The sequence below is a fragment of the Amphiprion ocellaris genome, chromosome 14 (genome assembly GCF_022539595.1).
Source record: "Amphiprion ocellaris isolate individual 3 ecotype Okinawa chromosome 14, ASM2253959v1, whole genome shotgun sequence".
In the NCBI taxonomy this organism is placed as follows: domain Eukaryota; kingdom Metazoa; phylum Chordata; class Actinopteri; family Pomacentridae; genus Amphiprion; species Amphiprion ocellaris.
This window is the reverse complement of record NC_072779.1, coordinates 28,317,673-28,337,383: the sequence shown is the minus strand read 5'-3', so window position 1 is coordinate 28,337,383 and position 19,711 is coordinate 28,317,673. Positions and strand designations below refer to the sequence as shown.

The window sequence follows — 19,711 nt, the reverse complement described above, 5'->3', positions numbered from 1 at the left end:
AGCATCACAGAGCATTAAGGTATTTTTAGTTTTTAATTCAGTTACATTTTTACATTTGTTTCTACAAGACGTGATTTTTCTTTGAAGGAAGTATTGTTTTGTCTGTGTGCAATAGATTTTTGTATTTTATTTTATTGTATTTTATTTATGTATTTATATTTATTTTTCAGTTAATGGACTCAGGGAAAATTGCAGATAAAAGCCATGAGAAAGAATACAACTGATTTGATTTTTTTTTCTCTTACTATTTGAAAGCAGTAACTGGTAAGATCATAGAGCAGCACAATATTGCATTTTCAGTTTATATTGCATGCAATTTCATTTATGCATTTATCTTGATATTAAGGAACATATTTTGATTTTGAAGGACACTTACTTTTTTGCTGTTTGCCTGTTGAAAATGTTTTCCCTTGAAATTACTGACAAAGCCATAAAAAAATATTGGATTATTCATTTAATCATTAAATAATATACACTGTGTTAGGTCTTGGTTCAATAGGCTATGTGCAATCATTTCAATATGTTTTAATAGACATTGAACCAGTCCGGCCCTCGGCTTGTAGCAAATTTGGTTTTTTGGCCCTCTGTGTATTTGACTTTGACATCCCTGCATTATAGGCACTCTGCCTGTTTTACTTTTATTTGTCCAGTTGATGGCGCAGTAGAGCAACTGGAGCACCATGAAGCTTCGAACCATGAGTGAACCAATTGGATGGAAAGCCTCAATGCTTCATGAAGCTTCGTCTCGCCATCACTATTCTCAACTGTGATGTGTAGCGCCTTGCAATGCAGAGATTTCATTGGCTGAGTAGCGTCACGCGGGATGGCTGACCTCGTAAGTAATTGGTCTGTGTGTTCCTGAGCTGATAACCAATGCCGTAAACACTGGAAAAGCTGCGCCGGTAAAATAGAAGCGACTGTCAAATTTAAAATCCCGTTGCAATTTAGTGATTACAGGTCCGGGTCCATATATGACGGCGTCTGGGTCCGGATCCGGACCGCGGTCCGCTAGTGAGTGACCCCTGCCATACGTTTCACTTTTATTTTGACGGTTTGACGTTACTTTCAGGTCACACAATTACATTTGTGTTTTTTACTTCATGAGGTAAAATTGACAAATAGAAATTAGACTAAACGAAAAACGAGCAGTTTCTTCATTTTGCTCCGCTTGATTTTTTAATATTAATGGACAGTTAAAAAAATGTCCATTTTTTCATTTTTGGTTATAGTTGAAAAAATAATTATGTTTGAATACCTTTTGTACAGGAGTTCCCTGTAAATAAAGCTCTTGTAAGAAGAAAAAATAATGAAGTGGAACTACAGCGTAGCAGTCGAAAACAGGACCGGACAGTTTTCACCGACGCTCCCAAATATCCTCCATGACAGGTTGAACATTACACTAAAGTAAGTGTCTTTTTTTTTTTCCTTGTGTAAGTTGTTACACGCAGTTATACTGACTCACGGGTTTTCTCATCATGAACGGCAGTTTATAATGTTCAACCAGCATCCAGAAGTACTGCGGACTGTGAGACAGAGCAAAGCCAAACACCGCTGAAATGTTAGATGAGAGGAGCGAACCGGGCTACTGCTGCTGTCAGCTGTAACACATATGCCTTTTACGAAAATACGAAATTCATGTTCGGATTACCTTAGAGGGGATTAGTGTATCAACGCAAAAAAGCAAAATTATCGGTATTTGAAAAGATATGTGTGATAATCGGTGATTTTAAAAAAGTAACTACGGGCTAAATATAAGGCATGCAGGTTTAAAATCCTGATGGCAATGTAAATTGAATCAAAATTTGTAGACCGCTAAAATGACCGTTTTTTGCATTACCGCATATCCAGGTGACACACAAAAATAATGTGTTAATTTTGCATCCAAGACTACACATATGCACCAGTGGAGAGCAGCAGAAATTACAACCGGGCAAGTTAACGAACTCATACGGACACAGCGCAGTATAACACGGTGTTGAGCAGCAAAGGTATTTATGTGCAGTAGAAGATGATACAGGTGAATCTGGGTTGGTGTGTGAGCTTGTGTGACTAAGTTTCTTTTCTATTTTTTCTTTCAGTCGTTAAAATGACTGGAAGCAAAAATAGAAAAGCCAGTATTGAGAAAATAAATGTCTGTGTTTTTGTGGATGCTGGCTCTTTGCAAATCCTAAACCACAAAACTTTGTTATTTTCTTTCAATTCTGAATTTTGCGTGCAGCTTATGCAAAATTAACAGAGAATACCCCTCTTTGTTCCAGTGTACCAATGCCTTTGTGCACAAAACTAGCTCCACAGAGAAATAGTTTTTCTAGTTTGGTGTGGAGGAACTTGGCTGGCCTGACCACAAGTCAGCCAGTCAGTTAGTGTTTCTTTAAAACAGTATAAAAGCAGCTGATAGTGATGACAGACTGATAACAGACAGCCCCTTGTATTCTCAAAGTTAAACATGTCTTTGAGAGAAACAAGCAGAACAAGATAATGTTAACCACTAAGAGTTTTTTTTTTTTTTTTTTTAAACAGCACAACATCAAAAACATTTAAACCTAATTTAGACTTCTATTCAGCTTGACCCAAAATGTCAAATCTGGCTGGGTCCTTCCAAAAGTCATAATTATGTAAGGAGTCACAACAAAGTAGCATCCCGGTGAAATCAATGTTACGCAATATCCATATGCCCTTTTGTCAGGATCTGTCTGTCTAGTCTGTTTGGAAAACATTCTGATGATATGTCTTGTAGTTGATGTTGGCCTCTCTGTCCATGATGATGTCACATGGTTTCAAGAGCAGTAAGCAGGACTTCACTTTTGGACCATGGAAAGTGACCGCTGCCAAAAACCACATCATGAAATCCAAAGACATTGAACGGTGAGATTTTTTTCTAACTTTTACCTGTTAAATTCTGCTGCCCTCTTTGGTGGATGAGGTTGTAGCAATTCTACATAACCTGGGTCCAGGAAAAGGTAATATGTATGTATGTATATATGTGTGTGTGTGTGTGTGTATGTGTATGTATCAATTTGTGTAATTTCTTGCCTTCTTAATGGAGTTGGGACCATCAGTTGTGTTGTGCAGAAGTCAGGTTGGTACACAGTTGACAGTCCTATTTGACAACTGTTAGAATCCATATTATGGCAAGAACCAATCAGCTAAGTAAAGAGAAATAACGGTCCATCATTACTTCAAGAACTGAATGTCAGTCAGTCCACAAAATTGCAAAATCTTTGAATGTATTCCAAAGTGCAGTCGCAAAAACCATCAAGCGCGACGATGAAACTGGCTCACGAGGACCGCCCCAGGAAAGGAAGACCACCTCTTCTGCTGAGGATAAGTTTATCCGAGTCACCAGCCTCAGAAATCGCAATTAACAGCACTTCAGATAAGAGCTCAGATAAATGCCACACAGAGCAGACACATTTCTACATCAACTGTTCAGAGGAGACTTCATGAATCAGGCCTTTATGGTCAAATAGCTGCTAAGAAACCACTACTAAAGAAAAGCAACAAGCAGAAGAGATTTGTTTGGGCCAAGAAACACAAGGAATGGACATTCGACCAGTGGAAATCTGTGCTTTGGTCTGATGAGTCCAAATTTGAGATCTTTGGTTCCACCCGCAGTGTCTTAGTGCGACACAGAAAAGGTGAATGGATGGTCTCTACATCCATGATTCCCACCGTGAAGCATATAGAGGAGGAGGTGTGATGGTGTGATGGTGTGGGGGTGCTTTGCTGGTGACCCTTGGGGATTTATTCAAAATTGAAGGCACACTGAACCAGCATGGCTACCACAGCATCCTGCAGCGACATCCCGTCAAGTTTGCGTTTAGTTGGCCCATCATTTATTTTTCAACAGGACAATGACCCCAAACACACCTCCAGACTGTGTAAGGGCTATTTGGCCAAGAAAGAGAGTGATGGAGTGCTACGTCAGATGACCTGGCCTCCACAGTCACCTGATCTAAATCCAATGGAGATGGTTTGGGATGAGATGGACCGCAGAGTGAAGGCAAATGTGGCAACAAGTACTCAGTATCTCTGGTAACGCCTTCAAGACTGTTGGAAAACCATTTAAAGGGACTACTTCATGAAGCTCATCCAGAGAATGCCAAGAGTGTGCAAAAGCAGTAATCAGAGCCAAGGGTGGCTGTTTTGAAGATTCTGAAATATAAAACATGTTTTGACTTATTTCCCACTTTTGTTTACTACGTAATTCCATACGTGTTCATTCATAGCTTTGATGCCATTAGTGAGAATCTACAATGTAAATAGTCATGAAATAAAGAAAAACCATGAAATGAGAAGGTGTGTCCAAACTTTTGACTGTTAGTGTACAGTGTACACAGTGTACTAAGCAAGTGCTAATGATCATCAATTTCACATGTAGGTTGAAACACAGTCATAAACTGAAACAGAAACAGCTGTGTAGGAGGCTTGAAATGGGGTGAGGAACAGCCACACTCTGCTACCATGGCGAGATTGTGGAAGACAGTTTCATGTCACAGGTCATACACCATGGCAAGACTGAGCACAGCAACAAGACACAAGGTAGTTACACTGCATCAGCAAGGTCTCTCCCAGACAGTTTTCAAAGCAGTCTGGAGTTTCAAGATGTGCTATTCAAGCTTTTGAAAAATCACAAGGAAATGGACAACGTTGAGGATCCTAGATGCAATGGTTGGCCAAGGAAACTTAGTGCAGCAGATGAAAAACACATCAAGCTCTTTTCCCTTTGAAACTGGAATATCATCTATAATAGTATATGACTGTGGATGCTGAAGATTTTGAAACTTGATGAAGAATTGGCGAAGCTGAGCTTTATTTGCAGTACTGTAATGCAGAACTGTCATTTTTGTTGTTTTCCAGAAAGATGTGCTGTAAGTGTTACCAGCTGTTTACTGTTTGCCTTTTCAGGTTAGCAGAGGATATGAACATGCCCTCTCTTCCAGAGATGATGTTTGGGGACAATGTCCTGCGCATCCAGCACACAGATGGCTATGGCATTGAATTCAACGCTATTGATGCCATTAAGAGAGTCAACAACATGGAGGACGCTGTTAAGGTGGCCTGTGCTCAAGAATGGCAGGAGAGCAGGCAAGATGATCACTATAATGTGTTAACACTGAAATGTTGTGTTTACTTTGGTCACTACTGCTAAGCGGCGCACAAACTTTGTTTGGCCATTGTGCATGTCCGTACTTGCTTACTCGGTAAATACGGACTCCCGAGAACGTATCGTTAATATGCAGTTAGAACAACGGCGTACTTGATCACGTCACCACCTCGTCTCATCTGCTCCGATTATTTCTACCAGGGCTGTCAAACATGCGGCCCGCGGTCCAAAATCGGCCGGCCAGATGGTCCATTTCAGCCCGCGGGATGACTTTACAAAGGGTAAAAATTACAAAGAAGACATTAACTGTAAATTTGTAAAACTGTAAATTTTTAATTATTTCTAGACCTTGACAAGTTGTTTTGATCATGAAGTAAAATACTACATTGTTCAGTTCTAAATACCTGTGACTAAATGTGTTCCTTTGTAGATAAACTGTGATCTGTAAGTTTCAATGCACGTGTAAATGATCAACTGAGGCATAATATTGTTGAAACTGAACTTGCTTTTCTAAAGAAATTTCGGGGTGTTCATGTTTTGTAAAAAGATAGTTCATTAAATGTGAACATTTTCAGAATGTAGTTTTTTGAACTAAAACAAAGGGAAAAAACTTGGAGTTGTGGTTATTTATAAGTTGTTATTGCTCTGATTTTACTGGTCCGGGCCACTGGCAATCAAACTGGGCTAAATGTAGCCCCTGGACTGAAATGAGTTTGACACCCCTGGTCTTTACTGTGGAAAACAAAATTGAATTGGGTAAAATAACACAGTCCTGCATGTTCACGTTTTAATGTAAAAACAGTGTGTGTATATGTATATATATATATATATATATATATATATATATATATATATATATATATATATATATATATATATGTACACACACACATACACACACACACATATGCAAAGTTATTGCCGGGGGGCGGGTGCGGGGGGGTGCGGAAGCTTTTTGTCCTCCAAAGAGGGGCCTGGCAGAAAAAAGTTGAGAATCTCTGTTTTAGTGAGTTAAAGGACATGTCCTGGTCAAAAATAACTCCCAGGTTCCTCACAGTAGTACTGGAGGCTGAAGTAATGCCATCTGGAGTAACTCTATGCTTTGAAAGCGAGTTTCTGAAATGTTTGGGGCCAAATACAATGACTTCAGTCTCGTCTGAATTTAGTAGTAGGAAATTGCAGGTCATCCAGGTCTTGGTGCCTTTAAGACAATCTTGCAGTCTGGCTAGCTAATTAGTTTCCTCTGGCTTCATAGAGAAATACAACTGAGTGTCGTCAGCATAACAATGGAAGTTAATACGGTGCTTCCTAATAATATTGCCTAAGGGAAGCATGTATAATGTGAACAGTAACATTAACAATAGTTTTGGTGCAGCTTATTCCCCAGTGCCAGAATAAATCGTACTGTCCACTAACAATTTAATCTCTTTCTAGAGCGGATACTGAGCACTCCAAAGAGGTGCTGAGACCTTATGACTGGACTTACACCACAGACTATAGAGGCACCTTGATAGGAGACAGTATGCAGATAAAGGTGGGTCATTTTCAGTGATGGAATGGAGGACACTATCGACACCTTTTCTAAGTGTGCTGTCATGAGTCTAAAAGAAGACGGATGTTGTATCTTGTGTTTAATTTCTGCCTGTTGTTCATATGAAGGTGACTGAGACAACAGAACGTATTAATATGGAGAAATTGAAGGCTCGGGAACACATCATGTTTTTTGACGAAGTACTGCTGTTTGAAGATGAACTGCATGACCATGGAGTCTCCATGATCAGTGTCAAAATTGTGAGTGCTGTCTTTCTGTTGAACTGGTAGTATTGTTCAAATTGAAGACCAGATTTATAACTGAAGACAGACTTTGTTTGCCACATTATATATGTAATCAGTACCTAATTTATTGAAGCAACAAATTATTTTAGAAAAGCCATTTGTCAAGGGAAGTTTCAGCAAAAGCCTAGATATCTAGCAGGAAGCATGTTCACACAGTTACACATATTTATACTGTGAAGCTTTCCATGATGCAGTCATCCTGCAATCAATACCTCTACTGTGTTGTGGAAGTGAGTGAGAGCTCAGACAAAATTCAGTGGTGGGAGGGTTAATTTAAGTTCACAAGGCTCAGAGAAAAATAAATGATAATTTTGTGATCCGAACTGATTTGAAAACTCACTCCTTGCAACATGCACTTTCTATGATGACATAGTATTGCATTCAGACTGTCTGTTTCCAAAGGTTCTGAGAGAGTAATGAGCTATGTTTTTTGATTATACAGAGGGTTATGCCCACCAGTTTCTTCTTGTTGCTTCGTTTCTTCCTGCGAGTGGATGGAGTGCTGATTAGAATAAATGACACGCGACTGTATTATGAGGCAAGTTACTTTACATCAACTATAGAATTTAAATGTTGTCGAGGTTAATCCCCATGTTTTGGGTGTTACTTTAGTAATGTATTTCACAACTAATTACAGAATGCATGTCCTCAGATGTAATTTGTAACACATTTTTTTAGATTACTCAGAGAATTTGGAGTATTTTAATTTTACTTAACATCGTCTCACACTTTTTTTGCATGTAATAGTGTGATGAATGAATGTGATGTTTACAAGGCCTGGACCATAGTTTATTGTCTAATTTTATGATGGGATATGGTACCAGTGATGAACACTTCATAAATAGCTACAAAAAATGTGATAAAATGTTCGATAGTCCAACTTAAATACATTTAAGCCACTTAAAACCTCAACCTCTCTGGAGTGCAGCGCCTTAGACCTCGTTGTCCATTGCGTGCCTTGCTTTCTTTATTTTATTTGTATGAAGGTGAGATCATTCTTTTATATTTATACACTGATCAGGCATAACATTTTGACCACCTGCCTAATATTGTGTTGGTCCCCCCTTTGCTGCCAAAACAGCCCTGATCTGTCGAGGCGTGGACTTCACTAGACTCCTGAAGGTGTGCTGTGGTATCTGGCACCAAGATGTTCGCAGCAGATCCTTTAAGTCGTGTAAAGTTGCGAGGTGGGGCCTACATGGGTTGGACTTGTTTGTCCAGCACATCCAACAGATGCTCAATTGGATTGAGATCTGGGGAATTTGGAGGCAAAGTCAACACCTCAAACTCGTGCTCATCAAACCATTTCTGAACCATTTTTGCTTTATGGCTCGGCACATTGTCCTGCTGAAAAAGGTCACAGCCATCAAGGAATAGTCTTTCCATGAAAGGGTGTACATGGTCTGCAACAATGCTTCGGTAGGTGGTACATGTCAACGCAACATCCATGTGGATGGCAGGACCCAAGGTTTCCCAGCAGAACATTGGCCAAAGCATTACACTGCCTCCGCCTGCTTGCCTTCTTCCCATAGTGCTACCTGATGCCATCTGTTCCCCAGGTCAGTGCACCCCATCCACGTGATGTTTAAGAAAACAAGATTCATCAGACCACACCACCTTCTTCCGTTGCTCCATGGTTCAGTTCTGATGCTCATGTGCCCATTGTTGGTGCTTTTGGCGGTGCACAGGTGTCAGCATGGGCACCCTGACTTGTCTGCAGATATGCAGCCCCATACGCAAGAAACTGCGATGTCTGTGTATTCTGACACCTTTCTATCAGAACCAGCAGTACCTTCTTCAGCAATTTGAAAAACAGCAGCTCGTCTGTTGGATCGGACCACACGGGCCAGCCTTCGCTCCCCACATGCATCAGTGAGCCTTGGGCACCTGTGACCCTGTCACCAGTTCACCACTGTTCCTTATTTGGACCGCTTCTGATAAATACTGACCACAGCAGACTGGGAACACCCCACAAGAGCTGCGATTTTGGAGATGGTCCGACCCAGTCATCTAGCCATCTCAATTTGGCCCTTGTCAAACTGGCTCAAATCTTTATCCTTGCCCATTTTTCCTGCTTCTAACTCATCACCTTTAAGGACAGAATGTTCCCTTGCTGCCTAATATATCCAACCCACTAACAGGTGTCATGGTGAAGTGATAATCAGTGTTACTTCACTTGTCAGTGATTGTAATGTTATGCCTGATCTGTGTATATTTTTAATACTCTTTTTTAAATTTTTTTATTGTGTTAAAATTTTAATTATTACCTACGTGCAGCTTAATAAATAGCCAAAGTGGTTACATTAAAAGTAAACCTTTTCTTCTCCTGGCGTTTATTTAAAATAGATCATTTAAAAAATTGTCTGTGATAGATTTCTCAGCTGTATTGGACTGCCCTGTGTTCGCACAGTACTGCTACCGAAAGTGTACTAAATCTAAATATTTGTTCTAAATGTACAAACATGTACATACACTTGTAATAACCATGTCTGTCATGGCAGTTCTGAGTCGCCAGTGAATATTATGACTCATAATTTTCTGTTTTGGAATCATTAAAACCCATGTGTCTTTTTCACAACAAAAAGTTGTGCATTTTAGTTGCTTCATAGATTTAATTTAGGTTTTCTAGAAATATGAAAAAAATTTGCTGGATCAACAATACACATATAGCAGTGTTAATATGTTAATATTTCTGGTTTGTCTTTGACCACTCCTCTTGACAGAATTAGTGTTTGTTTCTTCATTACACTCCACAGGTTCTTCTGAAACCGGAATTCAAGCCTAATATAATCATTTATTTCCCTTCTTTGATGTGTGTTGGTGTCATTGTCTTGCTGGAACACCCGTCCGTGTCCAAGACCCAATCTTCTGGCTGATGATTTTAGATTTTCCTGAAGAATGTGGAGGTAATCCTCCTCCTTAATTTTTCAATTTAATTTCTGTAAAATGTCAGTTCCACTGTCCATGTGACCAATAGAAAACTTCAGTCAAGCTTTAAGGTGTCGCTTCTAGAGGAAGCACTTCCTTCTTGCATGGGAGCTTGCCAGTCCATTGTGATGTAAAACACCCTTGAATATGGGCACTGACATCTGTGTTCCACAGCTTTTAATTTATTGCAGACCTGCTTTTTGGTGATTCTTGGTTGACTCTTGACCATCCTAATAAATAGTTTCCCAGCAGCATATGCAACCTTTTTCAGATCTTCACTGAGCTCCTCAGTTTCCCACTGTCGGGTTTGTGGCTGAATCTGAGTGTATCAAATGGGCCCTATTTATATTTGTTCAGATAAGTACGCAGCTATTAAGAGGCCATGCCACTAAGTAAATTTGATTTACAAAACTTGCTACATCACCAAAACTAATTAATTGTTGTATTTATAATTTTGATCCAGCAAATTTTGACTTTATGTAGAAGACCTATAATAAATCTATGAAAGAACCAAAATGCATGATTGTTTTTGTGATAAAGATGTGTTTAATGATTCCATCATAGAAAATGAAAAGTCATAGGGGTCACTGGAAATTGAAGACTGCCATGCCTCAGGTGGTAGAGGTAATCACAAGGTTGACAGGTTGATTCCCAGCCCCTCCATGTGCCAAAGTATGCTTGGGAAAGACACTAAACCCCAAGTTGCACGGATGCTTCACAGTTGGTGTATGTGTGTGAGTGGGTAAATGACAAATTAATTGTAAAGCGTTTTGAAGAACCTAGCTAGGGTTATAAGGTGCTGCATAATGACAGACCATTTACCATGATATACATGGTCTTTACAAGTGTATTTTAACTTATGTTCACAACTGCACATTAACACTTGCTGTAGAGATGCAAGGTATACATATATGTAAACACAAAAGCAGTGTGATGTTTTTTTTTCTGGCAAAAGAACCATATTTTCCTCAGTTTCACCAGCAAGTATTTCATTTTAGCCCCACAGAAAAGAATTTCTAGGACAAACATGCAGTAAACGTGCTGACTGCTCATGTGCCAACAAAACAATAGTGTTCACAGCTGATGCTTGTTTTGAGGATGTCCGTATGAGGAGATTCACCATTACACAGTGGAAAGTTATAAACTCTCCAGAGATCTTGTGCTGTGCCTGTTCACTGTATTTGGAATAGGAAGGCAACAAACTCCAGCAGCAGGCTATTCCATAGCACTTGGCTTCGGTTGCCTTTCAAAAGTAAATCATGTGTTTTTCAAGTCCAAGTGTTTTCCCGTGTTTGATGGTCGGCAAAACAACCGTCTGCATAGCACCCTATATACCTTATATTTTAGTACGACTTGAACTGTGTCCAGGTCTGCTGTTTGTTTAAAATCCACAGTGGTTGGCATATAGGGATCTGCAGAAACCAGGAATCAGCCTTTACTCTGGTAAAGGCGCCAACGAGTAATGAAAGATAATGCTACTTTTTGATTCCAGGCTGGAAAGGATTACATGCTACGAGAATTCAGCACAAGGGAAAGCAAAGTAGCAGAACTGAAGGTGAGCTATGACACATCACATAACAAGCTACTAGCCACAGATGCAGAGAGGCAGTCTGCAGAATAATGACTCCAAATTTTTTTATTCACTGCTGGGCTGCTCACATACGTGCTTTCAAAACTGGAGTGTTTTGCTTTTAAAAGTTAACTGGGGAAGAAAATGAAGTGTTTGCTTTTCAATATTTTTTGGTCTGCTGTTTTAGAAACAGTCTTGGTTAAGTAATTCATTGTAGTTGAAGGAACACATCAGAAACTGCATGTCAATCACAGCTACTCTTTACTAGTCATGATAGTGTAGTTGGTATTGTTTTCACTTTTTGAGTCTGTCTTTGTGTGCATGCACATTTGTCACATGGCAAAATGTGGTACAGAAAAAGACTACTGTAGCAGGAACTACCACAAAGGCATCTTAGAGTATTTTGGCATGCACTGCTCAGCCACACCATTAAAACCACAGATGGGTGAAGCCAATAACATTGATAATCTCATTACAATGCAATGTTTTGCTAGGAAACCATGGGTTTTGACCTTATTTGATACATACATACCTATACAGCAGACCAAGCGCCAAGACCGTAATTCAGCCTCCAAACTCTGCATATCTGGATCAAATTTTTAAAATACTGTTCTGATACATAAATGTTATCTTGAATATTTTTTCCAAATTAATTTAAGATGACATCACACACACACAATGTAGATGACAGCCTCGGAGAGAAGTCAATGTTCAAAGGCATGGTTATCCTTTTACTTGAGTCAGTACTGACAGTGCAGCTTGCCACAAATGCAACAAATCTTTTGCATGTAATAGTACGCTCATCATATACAGCTTTCCATTGTATAAGTTTTTGTTCATCTTTCCTTGTCTCAGCTATGTTGCTTCAAAAGGTTCTTGGCCACACTTGGAAACAAGAGGCATAACCCCCCATTTTTGGCCCTAACTGTATACTATAAACCCTTACATCACCCTTACACCATTTTCAGAGTGATGATGAAGTCATCCATGATGTTGAGGAAGTATCTGGAGGCTCGACGTGACCTTCTAAAAAGGTATAGCGGAAATTAAAGGTTTGGTTGACCAAGTTCATTGGTTAAAGGTGACCTATGTTGAAAATAATGCAAAAGCATTATTTCTCCCATGACGTTTTCTGGTGAGGCCGAGAACTTTTTGAAGTACACTGTTAGTACACCGACGACCTAGAGCCTGCACATGCAATTGACTAATTCATATTGACATGGATTCATAATCCAAAGTACTAGCCAGCTCATTGTTTAGTTGTGTATGCTTATAAATTAAATCTGAAATGATCAGAGCATCAACTGAATTGTTTGTCAGACCTTCAGTTTCAGTGTCAGCAGGATCAATTTAGTGATTTGGGTGCTACAGACAAACTTGTCTGGGTATATTTTCACACTTTCTTGAACTGAAATTTGGTTTTATGAATAGTAGAAATATGAATATAAAAATATAAAAAAATAAGAATATTGCACAGTAAAAATACTGTCATAAACAAAGTCTTTGTTTTCTTTTACCAGTCAGTCAATTGCATCCGACGAAATTGGTGACATGACTAAAGTTCTTCAGCTCATTCTGTCCAGCATTGCAGTCAAAAGTTCTTTGCCTTCCAGACCGGTGAATTTTTCTAGAACCGTCCTTAATGTTGTGCTCGGCCTGCCAACCATTTTGATAGCATCAGGTTTCAATAACAGTACTTGACCAGCTGCTTCGTTGTGTCTCACTACATGTCCAGCCAGGGCTAGTATACGTTGCCTAGTGATGGTTGAGTGGTTGGTGGTGTGGAGATGACAACAGGGTTAGCTGCTAATAGCTGTCCCGAACTCTGTCCCCTTCAGTGGGGAACTGCTCCTGTGATAGTCTTGACAAGTCGTCACAAGTATTTCTGCTACTAGAAATTCATGATGAATTCTTTTACCAGTACCAGGTCAAAAAGCAGTACAAATAAGAGTAGTAATACCATTGATGTCATACAAATACCCTTCCCTGCACAGGACAACACCAGAAGTCCTGTGTACATGGCACATTTTACCAGAACTCTTTAGGTCGCACAAAGGGGACATACACAACATTAGGCATGCGATTTTAATATGGTGGCTGACAAGCGTGTGTTTGTCTGCAGACAGATTTTATCAACACAATATCATCACAATGGCAGCACAAATTGTTTACCCTTTGTCAGCCAAAATAGACTCCAGTGTCCCTGCTGCCCTGTACAGGATGGATGACATCAAAACCATACAAGATGCAGTCACAAAACTTTACAGGTGTATAGCTGACATAAAAATTAAGGTGAAGTTTATAGATATATTCATACGTCTAAAACAATCAGAATATTGTGAAAAAGATTGTTTTTCGTAGTTCCATTCAAAGTTAAACTTTTATATAATCTGTATTTGTTTCATGTGAAGTGAAATATTTCAAGCCTTTTTGTGTTAGAGTTTTGATTATTATGGGTTTTTGGTCATGAAAATCTGAAATCCCATGTCTCAAATTATTAGAATTTATTTTCTGATCAATCCAAACTAGGATTTCCAGATGAAAATGTCCAACTTCTTAAAAGTGTGTTAATTTAAACACTCAGTACTTGGTCGGAGTGCTTTAACCATGAATTACCCTATCAGTGCTGTGTGCCATGGAGGCAATCAGCACTGCTGAGGTGTTGTTGACTCTCAGGTTCCTTTAGTATGTTTTGGACACTCGGGTGAAGAGAAGAGCACAACAATCAGCTGATGACTGAATCTGATGGCGAGGAAGGCTCCCAAACAGATCTGGTAAACCTAAACATGTCATGAGGATGAATTGGGAACATCTGGCGGAGGTCCCTGTCTGTGGGGTTTTCAATACCCACCTTGGGAAGAATTTCTCCTGAATTCCAGGGGAGGTTGAGGACATGAAATCAAACAGGTTTAAAGCCTTTGCTGCAGAAGTGGCTGTCAGAAACTGCAGCCAGAAGGTCACTGGTGCTTGTCAAGGCAGTAACCTGAAAAGCCGTTGGTGGACACCAGCAGTGAAGGAGGCCATCAGGCTGAAGCAGGACACTTTTTGGGCCTGGTTGTCTCGGGGTTGGCAAAGCTTAAAGGTGTGGGAGGAGTTTGGTGAGGCTATGGAGAAGGACTTTCGGTTGGCTTCTAGGAAGTTCTGGCAAACCAGTCCCTATACAACCCAAGTGAAAATTGTGTTTGCATACTCAGCACAAAGTCCAGTCGTTTCTGGTGGGTGTTGGACTCCACCAGGGCTGACCCTTGTCTCTGATCCTCTCTGTAGTGTTCATGCACAGGATCTCAAGGTGCAGCCAGCAGAAGGAGGGTGTCTGGTGACCTCAGGATCACGTCTCTGCTTATGCAGGTGACATGGTCATCAGACTGTGACCTTCAGCACGTATTCGAGTGGTTTGCAGCAGTTTCAGTGTGAAGTGGCTGCAATGCAAATCTGCACCTCCAAGTCTGAGGCCACGTGTCTCTGCCAGAATCTGGTGAATTGTTCCCTCCAGGTTGAGAGACAGCTGCTTCCCCAAGTGAAGGAGTTTAAATATCTTGGGGTCTGTTCATGAGTGATGAGAAAATGAAGCATGGGAGGCAGCTTGGTGGTTGGTAGTGACCAAAAGAACGAGATCGTGGGTACAAGCAGCCAAATTGAGTTTCCTCTGTAAGGTGGCTGAGCTTAGCCTTTAAAGACAGGGGAGAAGATCACTCATCTGGAGGGAGCTTGGTGTGGTGTTGCTGCTCCTTCGCGTCGAAAGGAGCCAATTGAGGTGGTTCGGACAACTAATTCAGAGGCCTCCTGGGAGACTTCTTTTGGGGGTTTTCTGAGCATGTGTGCCTGGGAGAAGACCACACAGTAATCCCAGAACTCACTGGAGAGATTATGTTTTGTGTCTGGCCAGGGAACTGGGGAGTTGCTGGGTAGAGGGACATCTGGAATGACCTGCTTTGTCTGTCTCTGCAACCCAATGCCAGATAAGTGGAAGAAATGGATGGATGACAGTTGTGGCCTCTTTCCTGAAGATGTCTCTCCTTTTTGCCTCTTGATGCACTGATACCAGCCCTTGTCCACTCCCTGTGCAGCTTTCCCAAGTTCGTGAATTGGCTTTTTCTTTTGGAAAATTCCCTCAAGGCTCTGTTTACTCCTGTTGCTTGCGCATTGTCCCTTATTATGCTTTAATACAGCACTCTGCCAACAGCCAGCCTTTTCAGCAATTATCTCCTTTCATGTGGAGGGTGTTGATGATCACTGTCAGTGTTTTCTGGACAACTGTCAAGTTAGTGACTGTGGTTGTGTGTACTGAACTACACTGAGTGATACATGGTATTTATACTATTTGTGTAGTATTTTACTCAGAATTATGGAGCATGGACGGACAGTTGAATTGACCATTTAGGTCTGATCCGACCTTCTGTAGTGAAGTTAAAGAAGTTATTTTATGACTATATTGTCTTTTTTTGGGTATCTTTTCTTTATGGTGTCAGTATTTATTTTTTATTTTATTTTGATTGAATACATTTTAGTGTCATTGCTGTCACAGTCTTTTTTCTGTTTTTTCTGTTTTGTTTGTTTTTAAAAGAATAAAACTAGAGAATACAAATGTACCTATGATGCAGATGTAGCATAAAAACATGTATACCACTATGTATTTATCTGAAACCACCATTTTGTTTAGTTATATAAATGGTATTTTTAAAATAAAGCTATACATATGTATATGTAAAAAAGAAGTGTAAAGAATGTGAATTTAAACTCCAAACAATTAAGATTTTGAAGTATCCTGTGATATGCTGTATTAATTGTGATTTTTATACAGATGTTACTCTCTTCTTCAGAATGTTCCAGCTGCACTGTTCACTGATCCTAATGACATCGCCCAGCACCTGACACTGAAGCTGACTGAGTGTGAGAAGCTGGAACTTCCTATAATGCTGCCTCAGGCAGCTGTTAATGAAGGCGTTCAGTGACCAGTACACTATAAGGTCCACATTTATGTGTTGCATGATGATAAACAGAAATACTCGTCTTACACCCCATCCTTAATCTTACAGTAACATAAAAGAAAAAAAAACATTTGCTACACCTTCATATATCTGTACAGGAATAGTTTTTATATGTGACGACTGTGATTATGTGCTTAGAACTCTGCAGCCTGACTTTTGACAGATTCAGTGTTTTCACAGTTCAGTTAGGAGCACTGTAATATAGTAGAAGGTTTAACCTTGGTTATATAAATACTTTTATGTAATTCTGGCTTCGTTCATATTTGACCTGATTTTGTTTTATGAAACTTGACTGGTATTTATCTGGTAAAAAAAAAAAAAAAAAAAAAAGTTACACAAAGCAGCACTGCATTTTCTAAAGACAGGATCAAGCTTTCATGTAAATATGTTAGGTGTATCCCTGCGATACGTTGGTGACCTGTCCAGGATGAACCCTGGATGGATATTAAGTGTATTTTTTACGGTGACTTATGGAAGGCAAAAAAGCCTTTTTGCATTTGCAGTTCAAACACCTCTAGAATCTATGTAAAAGCCTACCATATGGCCAAATAAATCTAGTGTAATTCTAACTAGTATGCAACTTGTGTTTATTGTGTTGGATTCTTGTTTTCTTTTGAGGAATGTTAAGGATGTTTTTTTTACAGCTGTACTACCATTAAAACACCATTGTGCAAAATACTACCATCAGCAATTATTTAAATGAATCCAACGTTTAACCCAAATCCACACATCAAATTTAATCTTCATGTTTTTTGGGTTTTTTTTGATGATCACCCTGTGATTTGTTTGTTGCACAACATCAGCAGTGAGCTCAGAGAAAATATGATGGATTGAAGTAAAAACAAGGACTTGTAATCCGCTTAATTTGTTTAGTCAGAGGGGGGATTATACATAAATGCACTGATTTAATCATCCAGCAGGATTCCCCTCAATGTATGTATACCCACAAAGAAAGAATAAAAATTGCTACTCTTGCACAGGGTGATTTGTTCCTTTTTCACCATGACCACAGACTATTTTGTTTTGACTAAGTCTCACAGAAAGTAATTTTACTATTTGTGTGAAATTTACTCAAAACTATAGTTTTGCTGTGGGAAATGACTGAGACACTTAAAAACTTCAACTTGAAAATGCAGTTGTTTTGTGAGGTGTTGTGTAAGGCTTCTGTCTTCAGTAAGTGCACTTACAGCTAAGGGTTAAAGACATGAAAGTCAGGGTATTGAGAGACAGACTAAGCTGTGGTGGTTTTGGTCTTTGAATATCGTGATTGTAAAAACAACTATTGAAGTCTGCAGACTCTAGGCTTGTTTGGTGTGTAGCCAAACCGCATTTAGTGATGTGTATTAGTTAAGGATGTGGTCATCCGTGTGAATTAGCCTGAGTCCTTTTAAAGCACACAGTTATGAAGTTAAGTCTTTGTGTTTAAGGGAGAAACCATTCAGGTGCATAGAAGGAAAGTGAACAACGATGCCACCCTCTTTTTTTTATCCTTTGAAAATCTCGTTTTTGTCATGTTGAAGTACATCACCTTTATCTGTACACACCGTACTCCAAATGTCAAAAAACACTTTCCATTTTTTACATGGCTGTATGTTTCATCTGTCGTATAAATAACTCAGGTTCATAATAATATAACAGGATTATACAGTTCTAATGGCACATGTTAAGAGGTGAGATGTACACTGCTCAAAAAAATTAAAGGAAGGCATCTTAATCGAAGTATTGCATCAAATCAATTAAACATCTGGGATACTGATCTGGCCAAGTAAGTAACAAAGGTGGTTTTTAATCAGTTTCAGCTGCGTTGGTGTTCATGAAATTAATAAAAGGTGCACTAGAGGGGTAACAGTGAGACAACTGCCAAAACAGGAATGAGTTTACAGGTGAAGGACACTGACATGTTTTCCCTCCTAATGTTTTCTGACTGTTTTTCACTAGTTTTACATTTGGCTAGGGTCAGTGTCACTGCTGGTAGCATGAGGCAATACCTGGACTCTACAGAGGTTGCACAGGCAGTCCAACTTCTCCAGGATAGCACATCAATATGTGTCATTGCCAGAAGGTTTGCTGTGTCTCCGAGCACAGTCTCAAGAGCATAGAGGAGATTTCAGGAGACAGGCAGATAGTCTATGAGAGCTGGACAGGACTGTAGAAAGTCCTCAACCCATCAGCAGGACAAGTATCTGCTCCTTTATGCAAGGAGGAACTGGATGAGTACTGCCGGAGCCATACAAAATGACATCCAGCAAGCCACTGGTATGAATGTCTCTGACCAAACAATCAGAAACAGTTGTAATGAGGGTGGTCTTAGGGCCAGATGTCCTCTGGGCTCTGTGCTCACTGCCCGGCACCGTAGAGCTCGGACAGCATTTGCCAGAGCACACGGGAATTGGTAGGTCCGCCACTGGTGCCCTGTGCTTTTCACAGATGAGAGAAGGTTCACCCTGAGCACATGTGACGGACATGGAAGGGTCTGGAGAAGCCGTGGAGAACGTTATGCTGCCTGTAACATTGTTCAGCATGACTGGTTTGGTGGTAAGTCAGTAATGGTCTGGGGAGACATATCAATGGAGGCACGCATAGACCTCTACAGGCTAGACAGTGGCACTCTGACTGCCATTAGATATCTGGAGGAAATCCTTGGACCCATTGTCAGACCCTACGCTGGTGCAGTGGTCCTGGATTCCTTCTGGTGCGCGACAATGCCTGGCCTCATGTGGCAAGAAAATGCAGACAGTTCCTTGAGGATGAAGGAACTGATACCATTGACTGGCCCCCACGCTCCCCTGACCTAAATCCAATAGAACACCTTGGGAACATTATGTTTTGGTCCATCCGACACCACCAGGTTGCTCCTCAGACTGCCCAGGAGCCAGAGGTGGGTAGAGTAGCCAAAAATTGTACTCAAGTAAGAGTAACGTTACTTCAAAATAATATCACTCAAGTAGAAGTAAAAAGTAGTCATCCAAAAAATTACTCACGTAAGAGTAAAAAAGTATTTGGTGAAAAGACTACTCAAGTACTGAGTAACTGTTTGATTGTAATGTTCGATTTATTTTTTAGAAATGATGTCAGACAGACAAAAATGTAAAATAATGTGCAAATTCTGGTATTTCCAAATAATAAAATTTTAAAAAACAGCAAAAATAAATAACATCTTTACAAAATGGCAAGTTAAGGCACAAGAAACACAAATTTCCAAATCTTGGTTTTTCACAACATAAAGCTTTTAAAGCAAATATCTGGAGTAAGTAACGTTTGTATGTTTGAACAGTGCAAACT

The 19,711-nt window shown here is 39.9% G+C and overlaps 1 protein-coding gene across 1 annotated transcript; it reads left to right on the top strand.

The window, feature by feature from the left end:
- Positions 1-1,266: 1,266 nt before the first annotated feature.
- Positions 1,267-17,406, top strand: tiprl (TIP41, TOR signaling pathway regulator-like (S. cerevisiae)). The gene is made up of 8 exons (XM_023294102.3): positions 1,267-1,404; positions 2,738-2,865; positions 4,909-5,088; positions 6,542-6,641; positions 6,767-6,898; positions 7,386-7,481; positions 11,364-11,426; positions 16,262-17,406. Exons 2-8 carry the CDS (start codon positions 2,741-2,743, stop codon positions 16,391-16,393), a joined length of 828 nt encoding a protein of 275 aa, XP_023149870.1. The 5' UTR covers positions 1,267-1,404; positions 2,738-2,740; the 3' UTR covers positions 16,394-17,406.
- Positions 17,407-19,711: the final 2,305 nt, after the last annotated feature.

Excerpts from the sequence above, each read along its gene's own strand:
- tiprl (XM_023294102.3), top strand. The coding sequence starts at position 2,741 with ATGTTGGCCTCTCTGTCCATGATGATGTCACATGGTTTCAAGAGCAGT. Across the intron at positions 6,899-7,385 it reads CCATGATCAGTGTCAAAATT|AGGGTTATGCCCACCAGTTT; the intron begins GTGAGTGCTGTC and ends TTGATTATACAG. Across the intron at positions 7,482-11,363 it reads ACACGCGACTGTATTATGAG|GCTGGAAAGGATTACATGCT; the intron begins GCAAGTTACTTT and ends TTTTGATTCCAG.